The 11006-nt window shown below is 41.3% G+C and overlaps 1 protein-coding gene across 1 annotated transcript; it reads right to left on the bottom strand.

Annotated features, from left to right (window-relative positions):
* Window positions 1–4620: 4620 nt before the first annotated feature.
* Window positions 4621–5973, bottom strand: LOC127447582 (ladderlectin-like). The gene is made up of 5 exons (XM_051709532.1): window positions 5916–5973; window positions 5405–5490; window positions 5140–5262; window positions 4838–4943; window positions 4621–4688 (listed from the first exon to the last, which is right to left on the bottom strand). The coding sequence occupies exons 1-5, from the start codon at window positions 5971–5973 to the stop codon at window positions 4621–4623; spliced, it is 441 nt and encodes a 146-aa protein (XP_051565492.1).
* Between the last annotated feature and the right edge of the window lie 5033 nt (window positions 5974–11006).

The following is an 11006-nucleotide window of genomic DNA, read 5'->3' as shown; positions in this document are numbered from 1 at the left end:
CTTGGTAAAGGTGCGAGGGGACAGGGACAGACCGAAGGGGAGAACCTTGTACTGGTATGCTCATCACTCGATGGCAAACCAAAGAAAGGGTCTGTGTCGAAGAAGGATCGATGGCCACGAACCAATCCTGATGCCGTACTGATGCCAGGATGCGCTTCTGCGTTAATATCATGAACGGAAGCCTGTGTGAGGCTTTGTTCAAGCACGCAGATCCAAGTTTGAGCATGACCCTCCCCCTCTCTTGGGCACAATAAAATAAGGGCTGTAAAAGCCCTTGTGCAACTCGGCTATGGGGATGGGCTCTATTGCTCTCTTCACCAGAAGGGTGGCAACCTCCGCCCGGAGACGCCCTCACCCCGCACCATAGTGCAGAGGATGCCACTGAACCTGGGCAGGCATCTGCCATTACTGGATCACGTAGCCAAGGCGAATTGTCCTGATGAGCCACAGCGAGGGGCTGGAGAGTGCTAACCAGGCCTCCAGACTCCGTGCCAGTGGCACCAGGGGACAACTGGACTTACCGTGCCCAGGCAGGGTGGTTCATGGCAAGGCAGAGCAGGCGCCCAAACCGGAAGACAGCCCAGGGGGGACGTGCTGCTCCACAAGCCTGCAATGGTGGCCGGTGACTGCAGCACACTTACCTGATCGCCGGCTGTCTCTCGACGGAGAACGAGGGAATGGGAGGTACTCGCATTCTCCTGATTGACCGGAAAGACTTCCAGCGCCTGGCTGTTGTGAGTGCGCTGACCCAGGAAATGAGGAAACTGCTGTTTTACCGATCATGTGAGCGCCGAGGCTTGAGGGCTGGCTGACAGGCAGGTGGAGCCAACTTCCCGTGGGAGGATCTTCTTCTCTGAAGCTGGCATATGGGCTCCGATGGTACGGGAGCCGGGGCCGGCACTGCAGGGGAACGGCTCTGGTGGGAAGCAGACGGGAAACGGGACTTCAGAGGACAACTGATGGGCAAGATCCTCGACGGCATTGCCAAAAAGCCCCCCTTGGGAGATGGGCGCATCGAGAAAGCGGACTTTCTCTTCGTCACGCATCTCCGCAAGGTTGAGCCACAGGTGCCGCTCTTGGACCGGAGTGGACATCGTCTGGCCCAGGGCACACGCCGTGACTTTCATCACCCATAAGACGAGGTCGGTCGCAGTACACAGTTCCTGCATCAGCCCTGGGTCGGTTCCACCCTTGAGCAGATCTTTCAGCGCCTTGGGCTGATGGACCTGCAGGATGGCCATGGCGTGCAGGGCAGAAGCGACTTAACCCACTGGCTTGTAAGCCTTCATCATTAATGAGGAAGAGAACTTACAGGCCTTCGAAGGGAGCCTTGGTCGGTCATGCCAGGAGGCTGCGCCCTGCGGGCATAAATGCACCGCAATGGCGCGCTCAACCTGAGGGAGCTCGACATATCCCTTAGCCGCTCCGCTGTCAAGGGTAGTTAGGATGGACGAGCCCGCGAAGCGTGTATGGGCAACTTTTTTTTTCTATATAAAAAAAGGTGTCTTCCACAAATTCATTAGCTCCTCATGCACTTCCGGGAAGAAAGGCACCGGAGCGGGGCGTGGCCGTGAGTCACACTCCGAGCCCAGAAACCAATCATCCAGCCGCGAACGCTCAGGGCAGGGTGGAGGGTTCCACATCAGCCCGATGTTCACAGCCGCCCGAGCAAGCACGGCCCTGAACAAATGGGGGAGTCAAAATAGTCAAAGTCAAAAGTAACAGTCAGAATCTGGTGTGGCCACCAGCTGCATTAAAGTACTGCAGTGCATCTCCTCCTCATGGACTGCACCAGATTTGCCAGTTTTTGCTGTGAGATATTACCCCACTCTTCCACCAAGGCATTTGCAAGTTCCCGGACATTTCTGGGGGGAATGGCCCTAGCTCTCACCCTCCAATCCAACAGGTCCCAGACCTGATCAATGGGATTGAGATCCGGGCTCTTCGCTGGCCATGGACACTGACATTCCTGTCTTGCAGGAAATCATGCACAAACGAGCAGTATGGCTGGAGGGTCATGTCAGGATGAGCCTGCAGGAAGGGTACCACATGAGGGAGGAGGATGTCTTCCCTGTAACGCACAGCATTGAGACTGCCTGCAATGACAACAAGCTCAGTCCAATGATTCTGCAACACACCGCCCCAGACCATGAGGGACCCTCACCTCCAAATCGATCCCGCTCCAGAGTACAGGCCTCGGTGTAACGCTCATTCCTTTGATGATAAACGTGAGTCCGACCATCACCCCTGGTGAGACAAAACTACAACTTGTCAATGAAGAGCACTTTTTGCCAGTCCTGTCTGGTCCAGCAAATGTGGGTTTGTGCCCATAGGGGACGTTGTTGCCGGTGATGTCTGGTAAGGACCTGCCTTACAACAGGCCTACAAGCCCTCAGTCCAGCCTCTCTCAGCCTATTGTGGACAGTCTGAGCACTGATGGAGGGATTGTGCGTTCCTGGCGTAACTCGGGCAGTTGTTGTTGCCATCCTGTACCTGTCCCGCAGGTGTGTTATTCGGATGTACCTATCCTGTGAAGGTGTTGTTACACATGGTCTGCCACTGCGAGGATGATCAACTGTCCTTCCTGTCTCCCTGTAGCGCTGTCTTAGGTGTCTCACAGTACGAACATTGCAAATTATTGCCCTGGCCACATCTGCAGTCCTCATGCCGCCATGCAACATGCCTAAGGCACGTTCATGCAGATGAGCAGGGACCCTGGACATTTCTTTTGGTGTTTTTCTAGAGTCAGTAGAAAGGTCTCTTTAGTGTCCTAAGTTTTTATAACTGTGACCTTAATTGCCTACCATCTGTAAGCTTGTTAGTGTCTTAATGACCGTTCCACAGGTGCATGTTCATTAATTATGGTTCATTGAACAAGCATAGAAAACATTGTTTAAACCCTTTACAATAAAGATCTGTAAAGTTATTTGGATTTATAAAAAAAATTTTTTAAAGACAGTGTCCTGAAAAACTTCTATTTTTGTCGAGTTAAGAAATGCTGACTCACAGCCCCTAAAATATACACTTTCCTTTATACATTCATGTACATTAACCTAATATCTTAAAAGTTTTAAGGGAAAAGTTTTCTTGGATGCATAATTTGTCATCTACCAAACTATAGAGTGGTTATTTTTTTTAGCGCTTTCTATTTAAAAAAAATCCACTCATTACATTTGCAGGGGTTCTGTGGATGTTTTAAAGTTATGACAAGAAAAAAAAAAAAAAATGTGGGGGTCCATTTTCATGATTTTGACTAGAGCCCCACAAACCCACAAGCTGGCCCTGCTTCAATCCCAAGAAAGAAAAAAGTTCAGGCAAATGCATACATGTATAGTCTCTATACTAAAAGACCTAAAAAGAGAACTATACACCATAAGAGCAATATTTGGTGTCTCATCAATTTTTATGTGTCCTTTGTGGAATGGTCAGAAATTTATAGAACACATGTGCGCTAGGCCTATTGTGCAAGACACAATTTCATAATGTTTGCTTAATTTATGCATTTCCATACATTGCAGTTGTTTGGATATCCATGCGAGCCCAGATGCTTGTTAATTTAGGCTTGGATATGTATTATGAATCCATAGCAGCATTATAGCATAGCCATAAAGAGTCACCTTGTCTTTGTGGGGGTTACCTGACCTTTGAAAGGCACTGAATTTATTGGGTTCTAAAGTTCTACATTTAGATTCAAGATGAAGACCAAAGTAAAACACTTATTGGAAAAATAGTGATGCAATTTCTCTAGACTAATGGATTTATAAAAAAAAAAAAAAAACACCCCCCAACCTTGAAGACAAGCACACCTTCAGCTCCAAGGTTTAAGCCATCTGAAGCCAGTGTCATTTCAACTTCATGGTTTAAAAAAAAAAAAAAAAACCCTGGGAGGGACCACCCACTAGCATGATGCACTCCAATTCTGACATCCCTCAAACTACTCAAATGTTTGCATTAAACAAAATATAGCTTCTAAACATCAGCTTTAACCAATTATGTTGTTCACAATGCTTCATGGGATTGTAACTGGTGCCCTCATGAAAGTGCAGTGTTGTACCTTTGTCTCTGCCGTTAAAGTACTTTTGCATCAAATCAGTTTGCAATGGAGTCACCTCAAAAGCTAGTTGGTTCATAGTTAAGAACTTCAAGACTCTGAGAAGTCAATGGGAAAACACTTTCAGAACAGATGCAGTTGAAAGTGGGCAGGCATGGTTGCACCCTTGAGTTCCAGGGTCATGCCTGCATACAAATACTAGTCTCATTCTGAACATTTGATTTTCCACTGGCACATGAAACAAGATCAAATGCACTATAGCATGCATAACTTCTCATATCCCTTTAAGTACATAAATCAATTTGGGTTTTTGTGCACTTTAAATGGTCACAGTCTCCATGCTTATACATTTAATCCCAAAAATGTAATGCAATGTCAAGAAACAGGGTTTGTTTTTTTTCCAATGCTTTTATCAATTGTTTCAAAAAGTTGTTTTACAGGTCAGGAGAGACACACACACGTCCACTTTCAATTCACAATGAATCAAAGACTTTAGAAGTGATAACAATCAGAATACATGTAGATGCCTGGGAGGACAAAGAGAACCTCTGAAGCACAACAATCTGGGATCACATGCCTTTAGCACAAATATAGCCCATTGAAGTCGAGAAGTTCTCATCATTCCAGCAACGTTCAGCTGTTGGGTAGGATGATTACCGTGATCAGGTCTCAAACCAAAATAGGGTACACCCATATAGTCACAGAACATGACATGTTGAACTTGACATCCAATTAATCATAGTATTGTGATTAGTCAGGATTAAAGAAGCCAAACTGTATGCTTACTGGTCCAGTTTATCTCCAAGCAGTTCTCAGTATTGCCACTAGGTTCTGCAGAGCACCAGTTGGTATAGTCAAAGGTGGTCCCATCACTCCACAACCATTGTCCATCCTAATGGGTGTATAGAATTATTAGTGTACCATTTTACTACAGAAAGTAGTTCAGTCACTACAACTCATTAAAAGTCCATTTAAACTATCTTCATTAGAACCTTAGCTCAGCATACATTTCAGTCTAGCCAGAAAAGAGTCTTGTTAGGAATCACAAGACAACAGTTGGTCATCTCTAGTAAAAAGCAGCGACTCACTTCTACCCAATCATGACCGCCAACCCAACAACGTGCAGAAACAGGCACCAGACTGAGCAGAAGTTCATTTTCCACTTGACTTCGCACAGATGCGAGATTCGAATTAAGTCTCTGACAGTTTTTCTACAAAGACACATTCAGTTAACACACCACATTTCTACAGTCAGTAAATCCTAATAGACATGTCATAGGGACTAATCCTCCATTCCTGCACTTATTTGCAAACAAGGATTTTTATTAAAATCCTCAACTTCACATTCCTCACCTCCGCTGTGATCCAGTCAACTTGCGACTGGAAGAATCTATAACATTTCTCACCAAAAGGGGTCCATCCAAAGGGGCACTTTTCAGCTACACAGAAAATACTTTAGGACTCTTGTACAGGATGGGTTTTGCATGATCTTTAGACCCCTAATCAAGACAATATTTTAACAAACTAGGTCCTGTTATTAATAGGACAAAAGCTAGAAGTCTTGTCAGAACACAGGATGATTTTTACAGTGTATCATACTCCATGTGTATGAGTATACACAGTTGCGTGCAGCAGTAGGTTTACGTTGTATACCATGTGTATATTTTGTTACATGCATAATGTATGGGTACTGTAAGAAACTGCAAGTATTGCAAGGACTTGACATGTGACCACAATAGACAAAACACAGCATTGTTTTGTTGCATGTACCTACATAGAAGACCACCCATCGCCACATGTTTAGTAATATGGCAATTAATTTGGAAAACGACATTTTGTATTGCCAAATGAATGTCTTGGATACCTTCTGTAGTCCCCAGAGAAAGTGAACAGAAGAGAAGCAGAAGAGTTCTCAACTCCATGATAAATCTGAAAATAAGCAGGACAAGTAATATCTGAACTCACATACCACACACTGGAGATTATCAGCAAATACTCCAGGGAAAACCAACAAACCTACTTGAAGCAGTAAAGTTCTTATGTATAAGACTTACCTGATTTTTCAGAGTACAGCCTACAAAATTTCAAGAGTGTGTGAAGCTATAAATACACAAAGCAAACACAAACATAATAAGACAACCAATGAAAGACCAGAACTAATAACATGAGAACCAGTGAAAGGACTGAACTAATAAACAGGTTAACAAGACAATAACACATGAACCAATGACAAGACCGGACTGATGAAACACATGAACTGAACATGAACTTCTAACTTCAAAAAGACATGAAATTAAAACACACATCAACGTGACAGTTGCCCATTATGCAAGACAATGATGATAAGCATTCGTTTTAATTTCAAGGGGAAAGTGGTTAATTTGGGAATTTTTTTGGGCCATTTTCTACTTGGTTGAAGTAGAGAAAATGTCACATGGATGTGACTTGTATATTTTAGATTAAAAAAATAATCTGCAACTCTGCAGATTATAACAGTCTCAAAAGTTATTTAAGATGCAAAAGCGCATTCACATATATTTTAAATAGCACAAACAGTTGTTCATTTATATGTGCATTTAGTCGCAGATAAAAATGTACAAATAGAAAATTAATTTAGACTCGTCCGTTCTTTTCTTTAAAAAACAAAAAAGCAAAAAATCAAGGTTGCAGTGAGGCACTTACAATGTTAGTGAATGGGGCCAATTTTTGAAGGCTTTAAAGGCAGAGATGTTTTTGTTATATTTGTATAAAAGCACTTACAATAATAGGTTAGTAAACGATTTTATCACACTAAAATCATGTTATCATGCATATTGTTTATGTCTTGTGGCTATCCTTTTGAAATAGTGAGTATTTTTAATGTTTACGGATTGGCGGATATACAGTGCATTCAGAAAGTATTCAGACCCCTTCATTTGTTTCACATTTTGTTATGCACCTGAGCTAAATTTCAAGTGTCATAGCAAAGGGTCTGAATAATTATGTCAATGTGATATTTCAGTTTTCAAAAATCTGTTTTTTCTTTGTCATTATGGGGTATGGAGTGTAGGTTGATGTGAATTTTTTTTATAATTTAATGCATTTTAGCATAAGGTTGCAACATATTAAAATGTGAAAAAATGAAGGGGTCTGAATACTTTCTGAATGCACTGTATCTGGTTATATATTATCAAAATGAATCGCAGAAATCGTGCACAGATTTTTATAGTTCCCAAAACAAAGAGGAATTGGCTGCCTTTAAACAGGGGCTTAGCTTTCATTTCAAATAGCAAACCATGATAAAGACAGAAACACAGAGTTGAACAGCCAAAATGAATAATAGCTCTCTGGACACAGCAAATTGTGGCATTCTAACAGTGAGCAGAATGTAAAAAAAAGTTCAGATGGTATGCACAGTAATATTGTTATACAGTTTACATTTTTTATACAACCACTGCTGCTAGTATTATATGATTAATCACTCATCAGATATGTCTATATACAACTTTAATGTCCTCATCAGCATCTTTTTGCACACTGGATTTTATCTGTCCGCCACAGTCTACCACACCTACCACAGCTTGCCCCCAACATTGAAAAAAGTGTTGACATAAATGTACTTAATGTGGTGACATCTAAATTAACTGGTTTTATTCAAGTAAAAAATATTATTTAAAATCACTGAATCAACCTGAACACATTAGGTTACACCAACAAAAAATGGTTGGATCAAGTAAAATTAGCTCCTTAAGATAACAATTGCAGGTAACTTTTTACAGTGTACTATAACTTAGTCTCCACCTTTTACTTTTCAATATTTTTATTTCAAACCTTGCTTGGGCCCTATTTTAAGAGCGCTACATCTAAGCGCAATGCCATACTATCCAGTAAGTCATTCATGCAAAGTCAGTGGGCATGGCCATGAAGTTTTGGTACTGTCGTGCAGGCATGCACTAAGTCTAGGTGTAAGTGGGTGTGGCGAAATTGCGCGAGTAAAGTGCTAATGGGTTGGGTCAAGTGCAATTTAATTCTGAGGTTCTTCTCCAGCATTCCTGTAAGCACAAGTGATATAAAAAAAGACAGCACATTCATAAGAAGTTGGTAGTGTAAATGGACTGTATGCAATGAATAAGAAGAATAGAAATATAGACTTATGTTCTTTTGTGCATTAACTGCTTTCTTGTTGAATGTCAGGTATATTAATATAACAGTGACCTATTATTAATCATTTTCATCTACTGACACACAAATCATAGCTATTAACAGTAATTGTATCAGAACACACGTCACTTCTTTTATTAAAATTGTTTTACAATAAAATTAATAAAATTTATAAAATGTATTACAATTAATTAAAAAAATGAATCCAAAAATATTTCTAAATTCAAATTACACTTCAAAGGAAATGGAAATATAATCAAAATAATAAAGTGGTCAAAAACATACCAAATCCAAACATGTTACTCTCTCCAAATTCTTCAGCCCCATTTTGCATTGACTTAAAAATCAGGTGGAAAAATCCCAATATAAATGAGGTCATAAATACAATTATAAATATAAACATTATAATAATATCTGAAAAACAGACCATGACCTAAAGATAGTTTAGCACAAGTCTCATAAATACAGGTTCATCTCAATAAATTAGAATGTCGTGGAAAAGTTCATTTATTTCAGTAATTCAACTCAAATTGTGAAACTCGTGTATTAAATAAATTCAATGCACACAGACTGAAGTAGTTTAAGTCTTTGGTTCTTTTAATTGTGATGATTTTGGCTCACATTTAACTAAAACCCACCAATTCACTATCTCAAAAAATTAGAATACATCATAAGACCAATAAAAAAAACATTTTTAGTGAATTGTTGGCCTTCTGGAAAGTATGTTCATTTACTGTATATGTACTCAATACTTGGTAGGGGCTCCTTTTGCTTTAATTACTGCCTCAATTCGGCGTGGCATGGAGGTGATCAGTTTGTGGCACTGCTGAGGTGGTATGGAAGCCCAGGTTTCTTTGACAGTGGCCTTCAGCTCATCTGCATTTTTTGGTCTCTTGTTTCTCATTTTCCTCTTGACAATACCCCATAGATTCTCTATGGGGTTCAGGTCTGGCGAGTTTGCTGGCCAGTCAAGCACACCAACACCATGGTCATTTAACCAACTTTTGGTGCTTTTGGCAGTGTGGGCAGGTGCCAAATCCTGCTGGAAAATGAAATCAGCATCTTTAAAAAGCTGGTCAGCAGAAGGAAGCATGAAGTGCTCCACAATTTCTTGGTAAACGGGTGCAGTGACTTTGCTTTTCAAAAAACACAATGGACCAACACCAGCAGATGACATTGCACCCCAAATCATCACAGACTGTGGAAACTTAACACTGGACTTCAAGCAACTTGGGCTATGAGCTTCTCCACCCTTCCTCCAGACTCTAGGACCTTGGTTTCCAAATGAAATACAAAACTTGCTCTCATCTGAAAAGAGGACTTTGGACCACTGGGCAACAGTCCAGTTCTTCTTCTCCTTAGCCCAGGTAAGACACCTCTGACGTTGTCTGTGGTTCAGGAGTGGCTTAACAAGAGGAATACTGTAGCCAAATTCCTTGACATGTCTGTGTGTGGTGGCTCTTGAGGCCTTGACCCCAGCCTCAGTCCATTCCTTGTGAAGTTCACCCAAATTCTTGAATCGATTTTGCTTGACAATCATAAGGCTGCGGTTCTCTCGGTTGGTTGTGCATCTTTTTCTTCAACACTTTCCTTCCACTCAACTTTCTGTTAACATGCTTGGATACAGCACTCTGTGAACAGCCAGCTTCTTTGGCAATGAATGTTTGTGGCTTACCCTCCTTGTGAAGGGTGTCAATGATTGTCTTCTGCACAACTGTCAGATCAGCAGTCTTCCCCATGATTGTGTAGCCTAGTGAACCAAACTGAGAGACCATTTTGAAGGCTCAGGAAATCTTTGCAGGTGTTTTGAGTTGATTAGCTGATTGGCATGTCACCATATTCTAATTTTTTGAGAGAGTGAATTGGTGGGTTTTAGTTAAATGTGAGCCAAAATCATCACAATTAAAAGAACCAAAGACTTAAACTACTTCAGTCTGTGTGCATTGAATTTATTTAATACACGAGTTTCACAATTTGAGTTGAATTACTGAAATAAATGAACTTTTCCCACGACATTCTAATTTATTGAGATGCACCTGTTTTTGTTTCTTAAAACCACTACAAAAGGGACATAATTTGATGTTCCACTGTAATGTCAGAGTTTGGGCATGAGCTTTATTACCAGCTGCTGGTGGAATCTCCAAACTGCAAATGCACATGTTTTTTAAACTTATAATTAATTAATTATAATAATTAATAATAATAATTAATAATAATTTTCTTTATTTATCACACATTATACATTTGCACATATACGGTGAAATTCTTCTTTTTCACATATCCCAGCTAGGCTGGGGTCAGAGTGCAGGGTCAGCCATGATACGGCGCCCCTGGAGCAGATAGGGTTAAGGGCCTTGCTCAAGGGCCCAACAGTGGCATCTTGGCAGTGCTGGGGCTTGAACCCCCGACCTTCTGATCAGTAACCCAGAGCCTTAACCGCTGAGCTACCACTGCCCACTGCTACCACTACCACTGCTACCACTTAGTGTAATGACCTATTTCTCAGAAAAATAATATATTGCGATTTGCTGCACTTCATTAACATACAGTACACCCACAGATAGCGCAAACTCTCCCACCCACGGCCACTTTCGCATTGTGCTGGCACGAAAATTGCACTTAGAATTAGCGTTTTCACGAAAATTAGATAAGACGTAGCACACAGTCATAGCATGTAGAGCCCATTCTGTAAAATGAATTGATGTTAAGTTGATTTAAGAAATACATTTTTTAGACCACATTTTTATAACTAATACATATTGACCCTTTTGCACGTACGATCATTGTGATTACATAGGCTGGGCTCAGAGGCGTG

This window comes from Myxocyprinus asiaticus, chromosome 10, assembly GCF_019703515.2.
Source record: "Myxocyprinus asiaticus isolate MX2 ecotype Aquarium Trade chromosome 10, UBuf_Myxa_2, whole genome shotgun sequence".
NCBI lineage: Eukaryota > Metazoa > Chordata > Actinopteri > Cypriniformes > Catostomidae > Myxocyprinus > Myxocyprinus asiaticus.
The sequence above is the reverse complement of the archived record's forward strand: the minus strand, read 5'-3'. Positions and strand labels throughout refer to the sequence as shown.